General features: G+C 45.0%; 1 protein-coding gene across 3 annotated transcripts in view; it reads left to right on the top strand.

Moving 5' to 3' along the window:
• The window catches only part of RFX7 (regulatory factor X7), a 75,056-nt gene that overhangs the window by 19,284 nt on the left and 32,614 nt on the right, over positions 1-23,158 (top strand). Inside the window, exon 1 of one of the 3 annotated variants that reach the window (XM_085515568.1) lies at positions 945-6,278. The exons of the other annotated variants lie outside the window; for them this stretch is intronic. Within the exon in view, the coding sequence (XP_085371694.1) occupies positions 6,133-6,278 (146 nt within the window). The 5' untranslated portion in view covers positions 945-6,132. Of the gene's footprint in view, positions 1-944; positions 6,279-23,158 lie in introns of those variants that run through there. 3 annotated transcript variants of the gene reach the window in all.

Here is a 23,158-nt window from a genome sequence, read left to right as displayed (position 1 = left end):
GTATACAGTTTCCTGAACACGTATTGCAAGCTGAAGTCTCCGGTTTGACAATTTAATTTTTCTCCATCACTGATTTTGAAAAAGAAATCATCTTAAAAATCAAATGCTTAAACTGAACTAATTAGATAATTAAAATAGCTATATCAGAGCACTTTCTCCCTAGTGTTAACTGTGATGAATCCATTTGGCAAACAAAAGGTCTTAGAATCCATAAAAGATTTTTGCTTCTGGAGGCTTCCATGTCTTGAATTTGAAAACTAGGAGCAGAGAGCCATATTTCTCATTTATTTTGTAGTTTGAAATCTGGCTGTGAGACTCTGTTTACTTTCTGTTGGACTCCTGCCAGAGGAGGCCTGGTTTTAGCAGATGGTTATGGAGTGGAGGCCAGACATTTCCTGCCGCATCCTTGACCAGGCACCAATAGCACTGCTACCACTGATGCTGACTGTGCAGAGCCTGCTGGCAGGAGTGTTGTGGAGGGTCACTTGAAGTAGACCTTCAGGCTAAAGGTTGCATAGAAGGGAGGATCCTGACAGCTTGGAGCACTTGCATGAACAGACATGGTGCTCGGAGAGGGTGGAGTTATGTGCCAGTAGACGAGCAGGAGGAAAGTTAAAGTTTTGACCAAGAAGAACAGAAGTATTAAAAACAAAGACATGAGCTAGTAGTGATGGAGATGACTGCTTTGATCTTGGACTGTACAGTACTGTCTTGTCAAGGATGGGGAGCTTAAAGTGAAACTGGTAAGACAAAACATGAGATGATGGCATTGTACTGGGGTGTGAGGCTGCCTGTCTGTTCTGTGGTCACAGTGTGCAAGCAGCATTTTCTTTTCCCTCCATTTCTGGGGACAAATTCAGTGAGAACAAAACTCATGATTGTGTCCCCAGGCTGGTGTCTGACAAGACACTTTCTGCTTGCAAGATAAGGAATCAAAGGGCAACCGCTGTAATTGAAAGCACTTCTGTATCACTGGATCATCTTATCCATTTACATACAGGAGAAAATGCAAACAGACTTCTCAGGATGCTTGGAAATCCTTGAGGATTCCTTCAGGCACCGATTTAGGACATCCACTGTTTATGTGGGAATGCAGATCTTGAACCAACATAGCTGAAATTCACAGTTTCTTGTACTGGGGTCTGTTCTACTTGGCTCCGAGTCTGGGAATTTGGTGCTCTCTCATCCTCTATCACATCTGCTTTACCATGTTATGCAGTGACCTTAATGGGGTCATGATTACCTGCAAGGACCACCAGTGCATGTGGTGAGGCAATTCACAGGAGGTGTACCTGCAAACAGGAGCTGCCCTGGTCCTTGCTGTCCTTGCTGTCCTGGTCCTTGCAGTCAGCCATTGCAGGTAGGCAACATTAACTTTTGAACACTCTTCCAAATTACTATTAAACTTCATTAAGGAAAAAAAATAAGGACAGTAAGGACAGAAGTGTTGTGTGTTTGCTTTGTTATGTGAAACTTGCATATATTTCTCTCTCCTTACCTTTGATTCTGTCAGTCTCCCTAAAACTGAGCCTCTGGGTCAGAATGAAAGACAAGTGAAAGACAAAGCAGCTGCATAGTGGTCTGACTAAAAATATTTTTAACCCTATCTTCTACCAGCAAGGTTATCAAATATTCAGTAACACTGAAAATGAAAGGATGTCAGTTTGAAATATGACTCAGCTAACCATCGAACTCCTTTCAGTGACAGCCTTCCTTCCTACTCATCAGCCTTGTACAGGACAGTCTGAATCATCACTTTCATGACCCACGGTCCCCTCTTAAGTATCTTTCTAGTCTGCAGTAGTTGAATACCGCTGTGCAGGTTATAGAAACACCATACTCATAACTTTTTCAGGCTCAGCAGCCCACATGAAATTACACTGAGACAAAGATCTATTGCACTGAAAAGGAGAAGACTGTAGAAACAAAATGTTTTGAACTGTCCATATCATCAAAAAACCTGAATAGACTTTGGAAATTTAATTGGGTTATCACGACTTCCAGAATGTAAACAATCTGTGTATTATCCCAACATAACACCACACTCCTCATCTGCCCTACCAGGGCAAGCTGTAGTCAGGCTTATGTGAGCCTAGGCCATTGCTGTCTTGTGTCTGGTGATCATCTACTACTGCAGAGTCAGGGCTGCATATCCATTTTGTTAGCATCTTAAACCGCCTTGCAGAGATATAAAAGATGACAGGGACAGCAAAGCAGAGAGGAACTGGAGACAGTGAGGATGGTTTCCAGGAAAACAATCTCTATAGCAGAGTCAGTGTAGTAGCTCATACTTGTCCTTTGCTGGTGATGGACTTGTGATCATGGGGCCTGCTTCATACTTCCTTGTGTCTCCCATTATTTGCCAGGTTGCGATACTGCTCACCACACACTGCTCACACCCACTCCACACAGATACTTCCAGAAGCAGCAAAGTTCAGCAAACTCCTGATCAAGCAGGTTTTCCTGCTTTTTTAGAATTAAAATAGCTCTTTTTCACTGTCACATTTGAACACAGACCAATTTCTTCTGTCAGTTATCATGACATGCATTTGAAGGTTTTCTAGGTAAACTAGATTCTTTTTTTAAATGATTGAAAACGTACAAGCTGAAGTATATATTAAAATTGGTTACGGGTATGATTAGTTATCGTATTTCCATTTTACTATCACTGCACATGAACAGAGGTAACAAAATAAAGAAAACCAGAGGGAGTTGTCTTGGGCATAGCTCAGGAGATGTGGTGACATACATCCCCAGGGGAGAAGAGCTGCAAAGAAGGCATCAAAATGGAGTTTGCTAAACCAGTGTTTAAAGCTTTTGGAAAGTGTCATTTTTAGCAAGTCTTTAAAGTCAATTATCCTCACAGAATTTGTTTTATGCTTTGAGGATAAAGATAGCAGAATTTCATTATTTATCTGCCTCTTACCCTCAGTTTAGTCTCTGAATGTGCATGGCTCTTCTTAGCCCCATATTAAATGTTAAATGGCAGATCTCTCTCAACTGGCAGGGAACAGAGAAGAGCACCCACCCTCGGTACTGGCTGCTCGGAAAGGGCAGCGAGACATTGCTCCTTGAAAGCATGAGACAGTGCATTCCCCAACTGTCAGACACAATTAACAACAGGGAAGAAAACAAAACAAAACAAAATAATGAAAAATAGGTTAGTCTGTATTTAAGCACAACTTTTCCATGCAGAGAGCGCTTATGTTAGATTTAAAACTACAGAAATGGAGGAAAAATAAACAGATTTGGAATGTCTGGGAACAGAGGCACAAGACCATAAGGCCCTTTGCCTACCTCGTCTGTGCTGCTGCACTCCTTAAAAACAGACATTTGGAAAATGGGAAAGAAAATTCAGATTCCGGTCCTGAAAATGCTGCTCAGGCTTCTGGCATGTTTAGACTTAAGCACATACTTTTGTTTACAGTAATAGGATCTACAATTAACCTCTTTATATTAATTTTCACATCTTTTTATACCATACTGACCAGAAGCCTCAATCTACATGTCCAGCAAAGGTATTCAAAGCATTCAGAGACAAGGACTCCAACAGAGAGCTACAGTGGTGTTTGGTGGATATTCTTGGAAGGTCTTCAGTGCTTTGTCAGCTCATCTGAGTTCAGGTTCATCTCTTAGCAGTGAAATGATCCTCCTCACTGTCTTCAAAGATAATTCTGTCAGCACAAGCTCCTCTGTTTGAACAATTATTCTGGATCTGTTCCTTCTTTTTTTTTTAAGTTGTATATAACCACGCAAACTGCATATGAAGAGCTGCCATCTTTTCTTTCATGCATTTTGCAGAGACCATACGAAATTCAGTGTGTAAGAGTCAGCTAAGCTGGCTTCTGTGTATTGGCCTAACATATGTAAAGGGGAAAAGCCCTCACTCAGTGTCAGTGCAGCTATACAGAAAACCTGGGCCAAACTCAGTGCTTGGACACACTGCAGGAATGTGAGAAAAGCACTGGAGTCATTTCTAACATGAGTAAAAGGCTTTTGGAGAGCAGAGCGTGGCCCTCTGTGCTGTTGCTATTTGATTCCATAACAGACCTCTCTGGATTTTACTCTTTAAAACTTTTGCAGCAATAACATCGACTGGCCAAATCAGTCATTAGGAGCCCCCAAGTTTATTTTGGGGCCTCTGTAAGTTCCCATCACAGCTAGTCAAACCCAGCAACAGAAGCAGGCTTGCAGTTGAAAGGCTTCACGCCAGAAAAGCACAGGAAAAAAAACAAATATTTTGCAAAAAGAATGAAATTGGTGGTGAGATTTGGAAGCACACATTGGTTTGTGGCCCAGAGACCACTTCCACCACAGCAATACAACTTGGGATTCTGTCCCACTGAACTCACCTGGGTGCCAGTTTAATCCCATTCTGCCCTAAAGCACCAGGTGTGGTTGCAGGGTGGCAGTGGTGGTGTGAGGGTGCCAGCGTGTGCCCGGTGCAGCAGGTTTTGCAGAAGAGATGTGACTAATTTCTTTTTTGGTCATATGATGCCGATACAGCTATAAATAAGTATGACTACAATTTGACATCACCGGGAACTAAATTGACAAGGAACTAAATAAACAACTGGTCTTCAAACTGCTGGTTTTGACTGAAAGCTATGTGAAAATTATATCTATATTTCTGCTTTATTGTAGTAGTCCGTGGTCCTTCGGACATGGTGCACGTGTTGAACCTTGCTCTGATACGCAGGCCCATCAGTTTCAATCAGGCAGAACCTTTTTAGGCCTGGGATCCAAGTGGGGTAAGCTCTGCCTCTAAGGGTCAAACCACAGATACCAGCACAGGCACCTGACAGACAAAACTAGACACACCACCAGGATCAGCTGGGTCATATTGTACGAGGCTGTGTGTGTGCTGATCCACAAGTGTAGCAGATGGGGATTTGAAGCTGTGAGCCTTTCTGGTTACTTTTGACTACAGTTTTTACTTGTATTTATACGCACTTCTTGGATATGGAAAGAAAATCCCCACCGCTGCCACATCCTTAACGCTTTGACTTTGGGGCAGCAGAAATGTAAGGGACGATTTAATTTCAAAAACTCATATTGTTTGGTGACATTCATCTACAAATGCTCATCTCCTGCATTTAGCAACATTGTGTGTATTTACTTTGTCACTGGTGGTTGCGTGAGATCACTGGGGGAAGGAGAGGCACGTCTAGGGCCATTTGGGGGGTTTTGTGGTTGTTTGGCACTGGTATAAATCACATGGAAAATGGTGAATTCCTGCTCGAACGCTACTGGAATTTGCAGGATTGGCAACAGAGGAGCATGAGGTGCAAGGAGCTGCTTTTGGCATTCGTGGGAGCTGCGGGAACTGCAGGACGCGAGAAGGCCGGGGCGAGCTGCTTCTCTGCTGCTGCTTCCGTGGGAAGCGGTGCGGGCTGCGTGCGTGCTACAGGCGGCGTGTGCGTGTGCGAGCGCTGTTTACAAACACGGCCGGGTGCGGGAGGATGGGCGGCTGCGCGGAGCACCCGGAGGGCGAGAGGTGCGGGGCGGGCGGCTGATGTAATGCTGCGCGCCGCGGGAGGGGCTCACGTGTCCGCAGCGCCGGCTCCGCGCTGCCCGTGCTGCTCACGCCCGGCTCCGCACGAGCCGCTCATCGCTGCGCGCACTCTCGTCCTTCTTCGCCGCTCCGTCGGTCCGCACGAACCCGGCTCCCCGAGCCCGGCCCGGGGCTGCCGCAGGGGAACGCCGCTCCCGCCCCTCCGCCGCCGCGCCCCCGCCCCAGCCCGGCCCCGGCCCCAGCCCCCTCCCTGCGGGCGGCCCGCCTGCTCGGGCAGCGCCGAGCCTGCGCACTGGGCGCCCGGGCGGGCACGGCGGCCGCGGGGCGAGGAGCGGCGGCGGCGGCGGTGGCGGCGCGGGGCGGGCAGGGCCGGGCCAGGTGCTGCGAAGCGGGGCGGCGCGGAGCGACCCTGCTCGGGGGCGGTGGAGGAGGAGCGGGCCGCCATGCGCCGTGCCGCCAGCCGGGCTCGCCATCCTGCGGCGTAGCGGCGAGACGCGACTCGGCTCCCCGCCCGTGATGTCCCCCGGGCGGCGAGGGAAGGCGACTCACTCGAGGGCTGCGGCAGAGGCCTAGTGCGGCCAGCCCGCTCCGCGTCCCCGCGCCGCCGCCGCGCCCCCATGGCCGAGGAGCAGCAGGCGGACGGGCAGCCGCCGCGGCGGCTCGCCGGCACCCCCGCGCCCGCCGGGGCCCTGCCGGCCCTGGTGCCGGGGCTGCAGGGCGGCGAGGCCAGCGCGCTGCGGCACAAGATCCGCAGTTCCATCTGGTAAGGGCCGGGCCGCGGGTCGGGCCGGGCGGGCGGCGAGAGGGGGGGGGGGCGCGGCCCCTTTGTGCCGGGGCGCGCGGAACCGACGGGCCCACCCCGCTGAGCGGCGCCCCGGGGCGCGCGGGCACGGAGCCGTCGGGAGCGCGCGCGGTACGCGCAGGTGTGTCGGGCCGGGCCGGGCGTGTCGGTGTGTCGGCTTCACGGAGTAACGGGGCTCGGTCAGCGCGTCCGTGTCCCGCGGTGACGGCAACTGCTCTGGGCGCTGTTTAACCTGCCGGGTCTCCTCTCACCTGCTGGAGGCTTTGTAACCAGACGGCGTGCGCCACGGGCTACGGCCGCTTCCTGGCTGAGAGCGGCTCCCAGCGCGGCGATGATGTAGCTCAGAGCGCTGCATACGGTGCGTTTCGCAGCCTTCCCACAAACCCCCGTTGTTCCCGTTCCCAGGCAGGCGTGCAATGCAGCTCTGGCTCAAACTTGTGATGGTTTGCAAGTAGCTGCCCAGGAATCCGTGTTCCTTTTTTTTTTTCCTTTATTTTTTTTTTCCTCTTTAAATTCAATCAGAATTTATAGTAAAAACGTTACTGAGTTCTGTGTGTCTGGGGGTAGCGATGAATTGAGTTCTTCTTGCTGTGCAAATCAGGTATTCTGGAGAGCCCTCCCCGCCCCCAGCTGCAGGAGGCACCACCTGCAGTATTTACATCTCTGTGTTTTTAAAGGCTGCTTCTGGCTGAAGGGAGTGATGTAGGATCAGGAAGTGGAGAATAGGAAATATCGGCTGCTACTCCTGGGTGATGCTTTATGTATGTTTCCGTACATGGATTCATCCTACTAAAACACATTGATGCAGTACGTTGCTTCGTACCGTGTTCAGCTTTTTGTTCTGAATTTGTGTGGCTGTGAAAGATAACGAGTCCAAATATCATTTTTTGGGTGTGTTATTTTGCTGTATTTGCATACACATCCACACCGTAAGTCTGGATGCACATTGAAATTGCATCTTTTGTTTGGCTCTTTTGAGAATTGAAATGGTAAATAATAATTCACCGTTGTTAACCAGCTCTCGCTACCTTTTGTTTTGGTGGTTGTTTTTGTTCTGCAGCGTGACCTAGAGAAGGGATCGGAGCTGCAGAATTTCCTGTCTGTTTGGATCATTACATCTTCACGCTGTCCTAATTTATTAGGCTGTTTTGTGACATCCTTTCTGGATTTTCTCCTCTCTCCATGAACGTGCTGTTTGGAGGAGAGCCTCAGGAGCATGTTACGTTGCATTCAGATTAGGTATCATGTCCAAGTTGAAGACAAAATGGCTACTTAACAAAACCTCCTGTTTTATTCTGGGTTTTCTTTTCAAGAAAAAAAAAAAAAAAGAGAGTATACGTTAGCATTTAAAATGCGGTTTGCTTTGTGGATTCAGGTACACTCAATGAATAGCTTGTCTGCGTTGGGCACAGAGGAATGCAGAGCACTGTCTGTGTGAGGGTCCTGCTGGGTGTGCGGTGCCAGCACCTTGCAGCCCGGTCTCCTGGGTGCTTTGCAGTCATTCCCTGCGGGAGGGTGACCTTTCCTCCCTGACTACCTGGCAGCCCTGCACGGTGCTGGCACTTCTCTGCCTCTTCCAGACAGCGTCAGCTCCGTGTGTGTTGTGTGCAGAAATGCACTATTTAAGATCAGGTCATTTCTGTAATAAAACCTTTCTTTTTTTCTAAATGTTTTCACATCCTTCATGACTTCTAGGATTTCTGTGTGTTTCCCTGTATTGTATTACTGTCAGACAGCCTTCATTCGGAGCTTGAGTCCCATGTGAATTCTCTCCTCAGTGTGGCTGCATTTGCTTTGAGCAGAGGCAGGGCATCGTGCCCGCTGTGCTCGGAGCAGAAAGCTGCCCTTTCTGCACTGCAGTGTGGAGTGTGTTGTCCTGGTCAGTAGCTGCCATGTGCTGATGAGGAGCAAGCAGTGCACGAGTGTGGGAGGCTTGTGAAAATGGCAGTGCTGTGTTGCTAACATAGCTGGGTGCAACGTGCAGCAGAGAGCTTCCTCTTTTCTGCTTTCCCTCCTCTTCCTCCCCTCTCCCTGCCCTGCCAGCTGTGTGTGCTGCCCAGTTGGCATGGCCAAGTCCTCATTTCCTTCCTCGAGGATTTAGCGCACCTAGATAAGCACCCTTCTGTATTGTTGTACTTTTTTGTTCTTTTTTTTTTTTTTTTTGCCTCTTTTCTCCTACACGTTTGTGTGCAGTGCACAGATATTTTTAGTTGTTTTTAATTATTTTTTTTTTTTTTGGAAAAGATTTTAGTGTCCAGAAAGTGTTGACGAGGAAAATAGCGTAGCAGAATATAGCAGCTACTCTAGTGCTGGACTTGAAGATCACAAACAAGTCTGTGCTTGTCCTTCCACCATGCAGACAAATATAAATATAGTATGTGATGTGGGCCTCAAGAGGGACAATGAGTTGTTCAGCATTTCCACACAGCCTTAATTTATTCTGTTTATGAAATTAAAATGTAGTTTGACAAAAGTAGCTCGAGGAATTGTAAAGTCCCTTAAAATCAAACAATAGTTTAAATCCTTATGGTTAAAATAAAAGGCACAGTCAGCGTATGGACTGAAGACCTGACAGTGTGCTTAACTAGGAGTCCAGTCTGGGTTCTGCTTTGTTTTTGTTACTATATTAAGTGACCAGTAGTGCGGTCTGGGGAGGGGGAGAGGAAGGTTTTCTTAGCTGTGCTTAAAAGCGGATGGGGAAGCATTTTTCCACATTACAGCACCACGTATGTACAGCAGGCCAGGTACGGCAGGTAGCTGCGGCTCGTTAATTACTGCAGCCAAACTGAAATGAAGTTCAGCGCTGTCTGGCTGTGCTTTTCCTACCTGCCCCACGCGAACACATCCAACAAAGTCATGTCTGATTTTGTTTCGCGTTGTGTGTGACTTGTCCAGGCAGTCAGACGTGTTCTTACGGTGTCGATGGAAAGGACAGAAATAATATTAGATGTCTTTTCCCATTGACGGATTAGGAGTCTAGACAGAAGAATACGTCTTCGCAGAGCCCAGACGGCTGATTAATGTCAGTTGGGGCAGGTTGGTGAATTGCCCTTGTCTTTCTTTGCTGAACACTGGACCCTAATCTGCCTTGTTTATTTCCCTTTAGATTCATTAAAGCGTTTATATTTATTAATAGCTTTTTGTCCAGACGTTGGAGCCTGAGGCAGGAAACCTCCTCAGTCAGCTGTCTGAGCATATAGACTAATGGGGCTTCAGTTATTTTATTGGGTGAGGGGACTGTATTTACAAACACGTGATTTTGTTTGATGGTATTTCTGTACCCAGACGTATGCTGGCAAAGGCTGAACATGAAGTTAGCAAAGAATATCTGTAGCCAGAGGCAGCTGGTAACATATATATGCAACGGAGTGTGGCACAAGGACTGAGGTATGGAGGTCACTGGGGAAGAGAGGTGTTGGCTGAGGTTCTCTGTGCCTGCTGGGAGGAGCAAAATAAACCCAACGGTTTTAGGTGATATCACCCCTTTGCTCACTGCATTAATTTGAAGTCCAGTCCATAGCCACACATGTTGGAGAAATGGGGGAGTTTGTTTTCTTCATTGTGGTGAATAAGTGGTAATGGATCTTAAATGAGGACTTGTTTACTGCTGCTAATGGTAATCTGGTACTTGCATCTGTGCATGGGTTGGCCACAGCTTCTTTCACCTAACCTGGATCTCAGCTCTTTTTGTCCTATAGGCATCTGTTGTGGTTGGAGCATAGTAACTCTGCCTGAGATTAATTTCTCTCCCCCTCCCCCAGTATCTCATCTGTAAGCTGTGCTGAGGGCTGGGCAGCGCAGAATCGCAAACACAAAGCATTGCTTTTGCAGTCCTTTGAACTGGATGTGGGTGTAGGCTTCAGATTTATAACTTGTGTCCTCAAATCACTTTTCTAGCTAGAAGTTATACTCTAAAAGCCTCATGGGCTGGCCCACATAGTGCCAAATTTGTGTGTCCTAGGCCTAGTTCATCTCACGCTGAAGTAGGACTGGGAGGTGAATTGTGCTCTTGTGAGTTCTGAGCTTGTTGCATTGCACTAGAAGACCAGATTAGCTGACTGCAATACCGTATTTTCTAGTTTTTGGAAAGCTCCATTCTTGGTCATGACTTGCATCATTTGGGCTCTTGCAAGTTCATCTTTCACTCCTTGTTAGTCGTTGTCACCAAAGGTAGGTTGTCACTCAGACTGTTGGCAAATACTCCACAATTTAGGAAATGCTATTGAGATTTTTCATAATAGGAATTGCTGCTTATTTATATGGTTAGATGGCAGCAAATAACAGCAAAAACTAAAAATACAAAGCCTCTATTTTTTGTTAAACTGTCTGCTGAAATTGAGTTGGAGAATTTCAGTTCCCATAACTGATTCCAGGCTCTTTCTAGTTATTCTGTGCCTCCAGCCTAAAGTGCACCAATGACCAACCCCTCCTTCCTCCTGGCTAATTCATTGCTGGAGGTAGGAAATAAAGCTTCTGTAATTCTTTAATTAAAAAAATATTGAATAGAAGATTACTAATGATTGTGAGGAAGAGCTCAAAATTGTTGACAGACACATAGGCTACACTTAATTCAGTAAGTCCAAGTAATGGTAGAGGTGTATTTAGCCCCTTTGAAGAAGTACTTTGAGCCTCTCAGCTAAGAGCTGCTTTAAAACCATAAATATTGCTTGTCACGTACCCACTGTTCTCTGGCTCTGTGGTTCTCCTGTCTGTGGATGATCATAATGCTTGCCTGTTCTGTATGTATTTCCCAACGTAGCATATAAGCAGTCAAATGCATAGGAAAAGGATTCACATGTGGACCATATTTCATTGATTCTGGGGTGCGGAGGGCTGGCCTTCTCTGTGTAAGGCATTTAGCAGCATGTCATTCTCCTTCACACTCTTTCTTTCTCAAATACATAGGGACAGAAAGCAGAGTTGGTTTCATTTGACTCCATCTGTTCTACACGGAGTGGTCAGGGTAGCTCACTTGTTGCAGTTGTAGAGAAAAATGCACTTTTAAGATGAGAGGGGTAGGTATTGCCATAAAACCATTTGTCTGATTGCCTTACATTCCTATTTCTCTTTGGCAGTAAACAAATTCTAAACAGTGCCAGGATGTAACCATCTGTGGTACAGATCTCTAGAATTGGACTACATAAATGCTTCACCATTTGCCAGTTTTTCTTTTCACAGAGCGTGGCTGCTCCATCCTGCCCATGGGTTGTTCCCTCGAGCAGATCTAGGTATGCCCTTTATCTCTCACCATACCTTCCCATATGAAGGAAACTATACTACTCAGGGGGGGAGCTTCCCTGGAAGAGCTCCTCACTGCAGAGCCTTCAAAGAGCAGTTGGTCTCACGCACCCCTTCCTATCTGGAAGTCCTTCCTGCGTGGCCTGCTGGAGCAATGCCAGCTCAGTGTGGGAGGAGAAGCAACTTTCCCAACCCGGCACAGTGGTGGTGGAGTTTCTGGGTCAGCAGGTGTGGGAGCCAATTTGGTCTGCAGGCATTTTTACAAGGATAGAAAATAAACCTGAATAAAATGAACGTTGACCTTTATATAACCTTTTGAGAATGGAGCTGAAGTTTTATTGAATATCCTGGCTTGAGTCGGGTGGATAGCTTTGCAGAAAGAAGATCTTTGTAAATCTGCTTTTAGGAAGAGTGAATTTCTCACTCCTGTTTGAGGGTTTTGTTTTTCTTTGTTTCTTGAAACAACAGGATCAAATGAAGTATGTTTGGAGAAAAACAGTATTCAAACAATAAAATACTTGTCTAACTTTTCCTGCTTTTCATTTAAAATGCATAGGAGTGCATTAAATTGCTGACTTCAAAGCATCATACATACACAATTCCTTGCTGCTTACATGCTACATTCCACTTTGCTCCACTGGAGTTCTCATCAAAACCAGTCAGACAGTGTGACACTGGTTCAGGGTGGCATCTCTGATGAGCTCTTAACCATCACAGAGTGGTGGGGTTGTCACCTCAGACCCCTGTAGGCGTGTTGTGTGCAGTTTGGAGCAATTCTGTTTGTCTTGAATTCGCATATACCATTGACAAGTAGGAGTCCATATCTCTGTCTGAAAAGAACACTTGGAACCACCTCCTAAAATATTCTGGATGCTGGAAAAAAGAAAAACAACAACCCAGAACGTGTAACTGGCTTAGGTGATAGTATTGGTCAGGTTTGGGTGTTCAGATTGACACTGAAGCACCGATTAAAATGACGTGGGACTGTTTTGTTGGGGTGTGCAGAGCAGGGTTTGAGCTTCATGTTTTTATACAGCTCCCATTTGCCTTCTCTTGTTACTTCACTCGACAGAAGTATTTGGAGAAGGGCCAGGGCTGCAAAATCCAGATCGGGATCCAAATTTGGATTTTTGGTTCAAACCTTTCTAATGTCTAATATTACAAAGCTTCATATATAAATGAGAAACCCCTTATTTTTTAAGTTGCGAAGTCAGGGAGATGGCTGTAGCTCTCTAACTTGCCTCTAGAGCAGTCTGGATAGAGTGCTGGACTGCCTATTTGAAAAGCTATTGTTGGGTGATTTAAGAGGTAAATTGAATAGATAAAAATGAAATAATCTGTCATCCAGAAAGTGCCCAAGCAGAAGGCCAGCACTAATTGGTAGTTTCAGGCCTGTGAGAAAAAATCCCCTAAATACATCTAGAAGTTCTGAAATGGTTGGAATGTTTTGTTGTGTTCCCTCAGATCAGTGGGAATTTTGAGGTTTTGTTTTGTTTTCAGTGGGGTTAGCCAGTATTCCAGTTCTAATGCTTTCTTGATTTAATGGAAAAAGGATTATCTGTCATCAAGTAGGATGCTCGTTATCGGCTGCTGTGCCATCAACAAGCTTTGGGTAAGCTGCCAAGTGTTTTCTGTTTTTGCATATTTAATCATTTAGACAGTGGAAAAACATCCAGATCTTCATGGCTGTTTTTCTTGTTGCTTGTTTTTAATTGCTTGTGGTCAATGCAGTGACATTGTATCAGTGCAATGGCAGGGAGGCTCTGTTTTGTTGCATTCAGGGTCGATGGGGATGGTCCATAGTGGTGACTGAGAAGTCAGGTGGAGGGCACTGAGCTGGGTGCAGGCATTCCGAGCTCTCCTTTTGTCATCAGTTGGAATCACTCCTGGTGAACCGCCCAGTTTTTCAACCAGGAGGGTTGAACTTTGGGTACACAAACTATTTGCAGTGTTTAAGAACAGAGACAAAAGCAAAACGAAAGTGTGGGTTATTTATCAGTTTCAGAATACCAAAATCTTGTTTGCTGTGTAATGTGTGATGTTAGGTGGAGTTTTGTTACTTAGCGGTGGAGGGGGCTGTTGTTGTGCTTGTCTCTCCAATAAGGCTTGTTAATGATACTGGAAGCTCCGTGTGGCCCTGAGTATATTTCTCACAAGTCTTCCTGCCCTGAAGTGATCGCTTTGAGAGGGGTAGTTTTAAGTCTGTTCTCCATGCTGTGAGTATAACATGCTGTCAGTGCTGTAGGGACATGTGAGGACAGGAATTGGCCGTGCTGCTTTAAATCTTTATTTTTTTTTTCCCTTTCCCGATCCTAAATATGAATAAATTTCCAAATCATGTAGGAAACTAAACAATCCCTAATAGCTGAGATTATATATAAAAATCTACCCAAAGAACTTTCTTGTGAATGAGATAAAATGTAAGCTAGTTCTTCCTTTTGTATAAATGTATATATTTTTGCATTTCATGCTACTACCTTCTAATATATGAACACACATCATTCATGGCTGCTGGGTTTGCTGGATACTACATACAGGCTGGATGCTGTAGAAGAGCTCAAAGTGGACTGTAGATACATTAACATGAGCTCTTCTGTGGAGTGTGTCTGCCACTTTAATCACCCTCTTAAACAAAATAGTTAAATCACTTAATATTTATTGTTATTTTGATATAGCTCAAGGTAGAGGGTGTTTCATTTTGGCTTTAGTTTAACTCAGCCTAGGAGCTAAAGTCCATACCCAGCTTGTTGGGCCCAGTGGTTGCCTCACTTCTCCCTGCTGAGCTGCTGGGTGCCCATGGAGTCCCACTGTGGTGTGTGCTCGGGGTTCTGCTAGGGTTCTACTGCTGTTTGGCCTCTGGGTAGGCGGAAATCAACATGGTGGATACCATCAAGGGATTGAAAAGGTGGCAACTTGTCGCGTTTTTATCTTGCCCTAGAATGTTACTGCCGCTGCAGGAGTTTCTGCCTTTTTCTACTGGCAGCCTGTAAACATAGTACATGACAAAATGTGTGGCTGTTGTGGAAATGAGGGCTGTGCCTAAGGGTGCACGTTTCTGGAGGCATACCTTTACTGCTCCAGAATGGCAGCTCCTGCATGGCATTTCCCTGGAGCTGAGTGTGGATGGTGTGGTTTTGTGTATGCCAGCTACTTCAAGTCTGAGAAGAGAATCAAGTTACTGGGGAGAACTCACTTATTGGGGCTTCTTTGTATCTTCCCTTAGAGGAAATTTGGGTCAAATGTCAAAGTCTGTAATTTGTGGCTCTCTTGTTTGATGGATAGACTCACAGGTATGGAGACAGTCCATATTTCTTCATCAAAAATTCCTAAATGCCATTAAAAGGTTGTTGGGACTTTTGCCATCGGAAAAGTTGGATTGTACCAGGCGGGAGGAATTACAGTTCATTATTTTGGTTGCCTCTGAAGGAGTGCATTTTTTCAAGCTGTCAGCAATACGGACAATCTATTGGGGCTCTGTTCTTAATATGAGATTGCCTGGAAGTGTCTGCCTTAAGAGCATCTTGAAGTCAAACAAGAATTAGGTTGTGGCTGAGGTGTGTAGGTTGTAGGATGGGCAAATTTCTTTTCCTGCATTTCCCTCAGCTGTTTCTTGCCCCTGTTTGGAAGACACCTGAAAATACTTTGAATAGTCCTTGTTACTCCTGCTTGTTTTCGTTCTTATCCAGAAATGTGAGTACATTAAAACACAGACTCAAATCCTAGCTGTTCAGTGCCTGAAACTGTAACTATTTGAAAATCTAGAAGTTGAAAAAATTGTGACATTTACTTAATATTTTTATGGATGGAATTTCAGGTCCTGTTTTGAAAAACAGTGACAGCCTCCTCCTCCAGAGGCACATGTTATTCTTGTTAATTGCGTGGAGGAAAGTACTGAAGTGGCTTGGATGCTCTTTAGGCCTGGGGAGAAGGGCACAGTGGTGCTGGATGGCTGCTACAGGCATAGCCTGTTAGATGCATGGAGCCTGTCAGAATTTGGCACTTGAGGTTTCTACACGAAGGACATCACACAGCACTGTTTTTCCATCCATACTGTCAGTGTGCAGGCTGTAGTTCCCCAGGTACAGAGTGCAGGCCTCAGTGCCTCTTGCTGTCTGTGCTGTACTGTTAGAGGCAGCCCTATTATGGGTTAGGTCCCTTTCTGAAGCAGCCTGTGTTGGTACAAACACGGCATCGTCTGCCTGCAGCTGCAATCTCCCACACTATTTGGGTTTGGGTGTTTCATACTTCCAGCAGTGCTTCTCCGTGAAAGATAAGCAACCACTCGGTGATCCTGGGGCTGGCTTGTTGTCTGTAGCTGCAGATTAGATGCCTGTGACTCTTCTTTCTTACCTTGCACAAAACCCACAGCTCTTTCTACTATGATGAGACTGTCTGAAACAAAAACAAAAAAATCTTTTGAAACTCTTGCAGGAGTCAAAGACTGTGGCCTAGGAACTTTTTATCCAAGCTCAGAAGAGGTATGGTACTTCTTTTCTAAAAGATACATTAAAAGTTTGCCTATTTTCATTGGTTTTTTATGTGTATTTTAAGTAAGAAGTTGTGTTGCTATTAGTGGTCATGTAAACTAAGTACATAAATTGATATTTAAAAGACAGTCAGATTGCTTGCTGACAGTAGATACTAGTTGCACACCTGAAACCACGGCTTGCAGAAGAACTAAGCCAGCTGTTGGCTCCAGGAGCCTGCTGCACAATGACATTTCCTGTGCCTGACTCCAGCAGTACAGTTCAATGATTAACTTATCAAAAGTTGAGAAATGAATTGGCAGCTGAGAGGAAACCATTCCACGGATGAGTGAAGTGAGGTTATCACAAATAGTTCTAAGAATGTGAAAGGGGATATTTTGAACAGAAACCATTAATTGAATTCAACAACTAGAGTTAATTTACTGGGTCAAATGAAAAAAAAAACAACCAAATGTGATCAATAAATGTGCTGAAGGCACAAAAAATATTTTCACGTTAATTTGGAAATGTTGATTTCTGTGTTACATTGAGCAAAAAGTCTGTGAAATTTCAGGTAAAAATATATTGTAAATTGTCATTCCCTCATGCAAAAAATACTGAATTCTGACCCCAAAGATATGGTAACTATATTTTAATTAATAAAGGCAAAAAAAAAATTGTTGACAGCACTGAGAATAAAAATGGAAAAACATTTTTGTGTGTTTAGATCCAAGCAGGTTAAGCTGCCCTTACGCAGCTTTCCTTGCACATGTCCCTATGGCTGCATCTTTTTCATGCCTGAAGCTTGCTTCTGTTGGAAGGATTGGGAGAATGAGGTACCTGTGCCACTGTGGTTATGAGTCTTGTTGAAGTTGGTGAAACACGTAATGAAAGTAAACACTAAGGTTCAATTGCTTGAGTGTGAGGAAGCCCTGTTTCTGACAGTGCTTAGAGACCTCCATATTTGCTTGGATGTTGCCTACTAGTAGCTCCAGATGTTTGCATTTACTGTGTGTTTTTGTCACTTACAGTGATTTTTCTTCAGAGTTCTTAGTTAGCGAGTACTTCAAATACCAGTAGTTTTTTGGCAAATTTGGCTCAACGTAGGAGCAAGACAAAGCTCAAGTACATTGCATTCTTCTGGAAGACACACTCCTTCCTAAATTCATCAATCTTAGATGAGTTTGGCTTGGTTAATTCAGCTACACAGTAAAGGAGTGGAAAAGCAGCATATACAATGGCGACACAGAAGGTAATGCTTCCTATTTTATTACATTGGCCCACGATGTCAAGAGGTAGATGGTGGTGTGGCAGTAGAGGTTGAACCTTCCCACCAACATTCCATTCCATTTTCTCATGCAATAGATGGCAGCTGAGGGGCAGTCTGACAGAATGGTGTCTGATGTGGAAGTGCGGATGAAGCAAAGGGGTGGAATTGAAATTCTTCCTTGCAGAAAAAATAGCACCGATGGACATTCAGTGATGTTGGTGGAGGCCAACCAGTGGATGTGAGCAGTGGGTGGTGTGTTTCAGCAGTGGTGACAGTGACAGTGGGTCACCTCCTCTGGGGCAGACTTTGTGGCATACAGGTTCTCGTTCATTGCTGGTGAAAATGCATGGCTAATGGTGGTGAGTATGTTGAAAAAGAGTGTTTGTCACTGAGAATTTGCTCTATCAAACAGTGTTATTGTGATCTTTGTTGTAGTTTCCATGGAAATAAACAGAAGGCATTACTTTTGGAGCTACTTGCATGTTTCACTCTGCAAGTTGTGCTAATAATGAGGAAAATAGATTTTCATTCCTTGAATGCAGACATCCGCTCTCCTGCTGGCATGTTTGCACATGTTTAAACATGTTTACATGTGGTTCACAGGAATGATAATCCAGAGCAGCCAGTTCTGCAGTACTGGTGGCAGTGTCCCTCTATCTGGAGGGATCCATAAAGCAGGAACTCAGGAGAACACCAATGTGACAAGTGCAGTTCAGCAGTTGATCAGATGCTGACAGGTGTTTGCCAGTTGCATGCTGCAGCCTGCAGGTGAATTTTCACAGTGCCATTATCTCAGGTAACACTGCTTTAGTAACTTGCTTTCTGTCTGCATGCACTTAATTTTCTGGCAGTGTAATTTTCAAGGAATTCAGAAAATCAATGCTGTTTTTCTGGTCTGTTTTAGGTAAGTCATGGTATAGCTTTGCATACCTGGAGGATATTTAGAATGGACACATTGAACAATGAATCCATGTACATGTTCTACCTGTCTGACCTGCAGGCTGTGGTTTCAGTACTTCATACAAGCACAGGTTACATGCCCTCTGCTTTGTTTTTAAATGAAAACAGAGTGAGAACTTGGAAAAGAGATATCAAAGTGGTTATGGGGAAACTGCTAGCTAGCAAAGCTGGGAAGTTAGTGTAGAAGTAAGCAGCTGAGTTTTATGTTCTTATGTCTATCTGAGGTCACTCAGAGGAGCAGGATGGTGTGGCAGAGCCAAGTGCTGTGCAGTCTGCCTGCAGAGCTCCAACTGTTGGTCATCTGTCTGGGGAGCAGCGTAGAGCCCCAGCATGGGAAGTTAAGTACTGGTGAGATGCCTACTGTCAGTAATACTCAATCTGAAGTTAGAGGTGTTGGTGGAAGAGAGAATCTGAAAACGTGCTTGATCACTGATGACAGTTGCAGGGGTAGGCTAGCAGTGAAGGCAGTGGGTGGAGTGCAGGTGAGTTAATGAGGGATGCTGGTGGTACTGCTGCTGGAGCTGGCTGCTGTGTTTGCTGTGGAGCTGCTCAGACGTGGTGGATGTGTGCCTGCCTTGGAACAGCTGCTTGTGCACTGCAGGCTTGCCTGGTGTGCTCATTTGACACAGTTTGACTACCAACTATGAGCAAGTGCAGCTGCTCGAACTGAGCTTTGTAGGTACAAACTGAAATAGATGCATGCAGGTATGAACTTAAATGGCTTAATTAACTTTTGTGCAGCTTCAATTTTAATCAAACACAGCTTACAGGTTTAGACAAGCCCTTGAATCTGCAAGTAAACTAAAGTTCACCTGGGCTGCAGGCTAAGAGAACTCAAACTTTGCAAACCAAACCCTTGAGATGCAGAGCAGGATGTGTTTGTAACTCTTCTGAAGATCTTAGTTTTGGAGTTAAATAATAGGACTTTTTTTTCCTCCCAAGAAACAGAGGATGGGAAACTTACAGGATGTACAGCTCTGGTGTTCTGTGAACTTACGTTAGCGGTAGGCAAGGGACTTCTGACTACTTGAGACTTCACTTGTGGCTACCAGGCTGTTTCTGTGCTTGCACTGTTTGGAAGCTGGTAAGCAGAGGTGAGTGAGGAATGCTTCCTCCTGGTGTGTGTCTGTGGTGGGCTGGCCAGCCCTGGCACTGCTGCAGTTGGGCATGTTCCAGGCCCCAGGCAGCAAAGCGGTGGTGTGAAAGCTGGCTGTGTCCTAAGGCACAGAGGTAGGCCTCCTTCGAAACAGGCAATGGGAGCCCTGCAGCTACTGACCTTGTTGGGTTTGGAGTGGGGCATCAGAGTATCGGCTTGTCTGTGGGACCTGGCAGTGTCCAGGCCTGGGCTTTCTCAGGATAGTGCCACAGGACAGCTTGAGTATGGCACTGCTGAACAGATACCTTCCCAGGTACCAAATTAATAGCATAATGAGGCGGTGCAGCCAGCAGCAAACCTGTTTGTTAACAAAAAGCAACTAGAATAGCTACAAGTTGTTTAAATGTCCAAAGGAGCCATGAGAAATAAACAAGAAAAACACTTGCCCTGGCACCTGTGCCAGCACAGAAAAATGTATGTTTGCAGTCTGGCAGTGTAGGGAGCTGTTCTGAGGAGGCTTTTATATTGGGTTGTCTGAGCTTTGTCTGTGTTCACTTATCATAGCCTTGTATACATCTGTACATTTTGGGGTGTGTATTAAATGTAAGCCACAGCCTTTTTCTTGTGAGTGTGCATAGCACAGCACTTTGCTATCAGGCATTTGCAGCCGTATTTTGTAGAGAAGAATGCCTAGAAGCAGGTGTGCATGCTGCATGTGCTGTGCTGCACAGTGTGGTGCTCCACTCTGCTCCCATGTCCTGGTGCCTCTGCATGGGAGCTTTATAAAGCTGACGGTGCAGAGAGCGTTAGTGCACTTGTGCACTGTGGGTGTTTCCTATTTTCTGTTGTTTTTAAGTGTTGCTGAGGAATGTCATCGTTTAGTTTCACTGGGTATCTTTCCATAGAACCATGAGGGATAAAGGCTTGAGAGACACCTCATGAGTTCTGGCATCTCCAGGTCAGACCCATTAGAAATACTGACCTTTAGTAATAATTTCATAACTGGATTAGGCTTTTGCTGATGTTAGGTGAAAATGCTGTAGCAGATCTTACTGCTGTCTATAGACTGAATTTGGAAACAACAACAGCTTGTCTGTAGTTTTTAGAGCAGTTTCCTTTTGAACTATGCAAAAACTTATGATCGCCAATTTTCCACTTAGCCACAAACCATCCTGCTTTTAGCAGAACAATCTTTGCACTACATCCCTATTTGAGCAGTCTTTTCTGGTGTAGTTTGATTGAGATCATGATGTGCTTTCTGTCTTTGGCTTTTCTAGGCAGTCAGTCCTTGCAGACTGCTCTTGGAATACCCTGCAGTGTCTCATACAGATTGTTAGTAATAAACGCAGGGCACAGCTCCTCTGAAGTCATGTTATCTTCCCATGTTATGTACAGAGGACATTGAATGCTTGGAGTAATGTCCTGCCTCAGTGTAGGAGCAGACACTGATTTTAATTCAGTTCAGCACTAAAGGAAACAGGGATGAGAGATGTGAGAAACCATTTTCATTGTCTCTTAGAATTCTAAGAGTTCACTACAGTAACTTGTAGCAGAAATGTGTCTTTAAATAATTACAGATAATACAAATAGAAACTGAAATAACAACAGGAACTGCAAAGTGACTATTCTGTACTGGAATAGGGCACCCGGCGTTCTAGTGACGTTTTCCCAGTTACTTATAGAACTGTGGGAGGATTTTTTAGCATTTGCATGCAGTTCAGTTTCTGCGGGAAGCAAAAAAAGATGTTGGTGGGTTTACGTTTCAGACCCAGGTATGAGTCTCCCAGCTCAGTATTTCTCAGCAGTTCTTACTTTGCAGCTCATTGCAATGGGCTGTGTTTGAGACTTGGGCATTTCCTTTGCAGTTTCATCTTCTTTGTTCAGTTGTTTGTGTGCTTGGTTTATTTACTACTCATAAAGTCGTCATAGTTGCGGAATGGTGAAGGGATTAAATAACTGTTAATCCTGTATGAAACATTTTTCTTGCTTTATTTTAGTAACAAGTGTTGAGGACGTGAGTTCTGCCCAATTTTAACTAAACTTCAGTAGCCAAAAATGCTGAAGTGTACTTTTTTCAGCCCTGTAGTCAGTGCTGCTGCTTTTTGTGTCTAATTTAAAAGCAGCCTTGCTTACTCACTTCAGCAAGTGGAAGGGGGTAGATTAGGTTACGGGGAAGATCAGTGCGTTGCAGCTCAGCCTTGTTCCCCTGTTTTATCAGTTTGCTGTTTTTCCTGCTTCCTTATTTTGCGAAGAAAAGTGGTTTGCCTTGGATCGAGCTGGAGAGCCAGTATTTACAAACTGATGGATGCTTTTTGCATTTACTTTCTAGGGCCATGAGCTGGGTATTTCTGTTCATCTACAGTGGACAGAACACTGGCTATTTTTGTGATCTGATAACAGTCCCTGTACCTTATATCTGAAGTAAGAGTATATTCGCATTTAGATACAGGTTTGCCTTGTGTTAAATGTTTTGCTTGTGTTGGAGCTAGTTCACATAATTCAAATGAGTAGTTTGGGTGAGTTTGTCACTACTGGTACTGTCCTGTTGGAATGACTGATCCTGTGGCTTTGTGTTTCTGCCTTCCATTGGATGCTGGGCTTGTGGGAAGATCTAGTTCAGTTAATTGATTTGGGGGGCAGCTGATCTGCATTAATGGAGTGATAAATTTTCTGTTGGATCAGCAAACAGATCTAACTCAAGGAAACCCAGCTTGTCTCTGGCAGTTTGCACTATGTGACATAAGGGCACTCTGGTGCAGAAAGGCAAAATAAAGTGTGTTGAGTAGCAGCCTGTGCTTTCCATGGATTGTGCTGCACTCAGAGTGGCATCTACAGGTGAATGCACAGGCTGTGATTTCATCTTTACACTGCCACAATCTGGTTTCCCATGGCCTTGGCCCTTTGTTTGCTTCAGGTATTTAGCTGGAGCTGGGGTAGGTAGTACAAGGCAGCTGGGTAAATTGATGTTTGGAGAATTCAGAAATAGAACTTTGTTAATGTAATTTTGCTGTGTAAAGATGCAGAGATCAGATTAATTATCTTCAGAGTAGATAGTGCTGAATTCATAAATATGTTTGAAGTCAAAATGGGGTGAAGTCCTCAGTTATTTCTGTTTGTGAAACACCTCTGCAAAGCTCGGTTTTTAGGGTAGATTTGACCACCCCACAACACTGTGACACCGAAGTCGCCGCCAGCTACAGGTCTGGAGAGGTTCCCGGTGCGGCCTGTAACATTGCTTAACTTGCTCTTGAGACGTGAAGTTCAATTATCCACGGGGTTTAAAGAGGTGCAGGCAGGGAAGGAGCCCCTAGGTGGCATCAGCAGCCCTGGGTTTTGGCTCCTCTGTGTCCCGCGGGGAGAGGTGAGGATGGAGGAGACTCAGCTGCTGGGTGAGCTGAGCAATACACTCATCCCTTCAGTAATTCAAACACAGTGCAACGTTGTTGCAGCTCTGCTTTCTAAATATTTAATTGGAATGCTTTTACAGCCATTTTACTTCTATATCAATGTGATCCAAGCCAGACAATGCAACGTGGCATATGTGAGGATGTTAATTGAGTAAAAGACATAGGTGGCTGTTTTCATCATTTCCTCCTTAGAAAATCCTTAGCTCCAGTTTAACATTTCTTTGTGTTTCTGAATGGAAGGCTATATAAATTTAGGGCTGTTAGTCTAGGGAGGTGAAGCATTAATTCAGTAAAACTAAGAAGTAAGGGCCGAATCATGCAGGAATTACTGGGAGTGTTTGGTAGTAGCTCTTACTGCAGTGTGGTTGTTAATCCTGCTTCTGAGCAGTTCCTCCCAGCATTCA

The sequence above is a fragment of the Coturnix japonica genome, chromosome 14 (assembly GCF_054131305.1).
Source record: "Coturnix japonica strain WE chromosome 14, WE-NBRP24, whole genome shotgun sequence".
Lineage (NCBI taxonomy): Eukaryota > Metazoa > Chordata > Aves > Galliformes > Phasianidae > Coturnix > Coturnix japonica.
The sequence above is the reverse complement of the archived record's forward strand: the minus strand, read 5'-3'. Positions and strand labels throughout refer to the sequence as shown.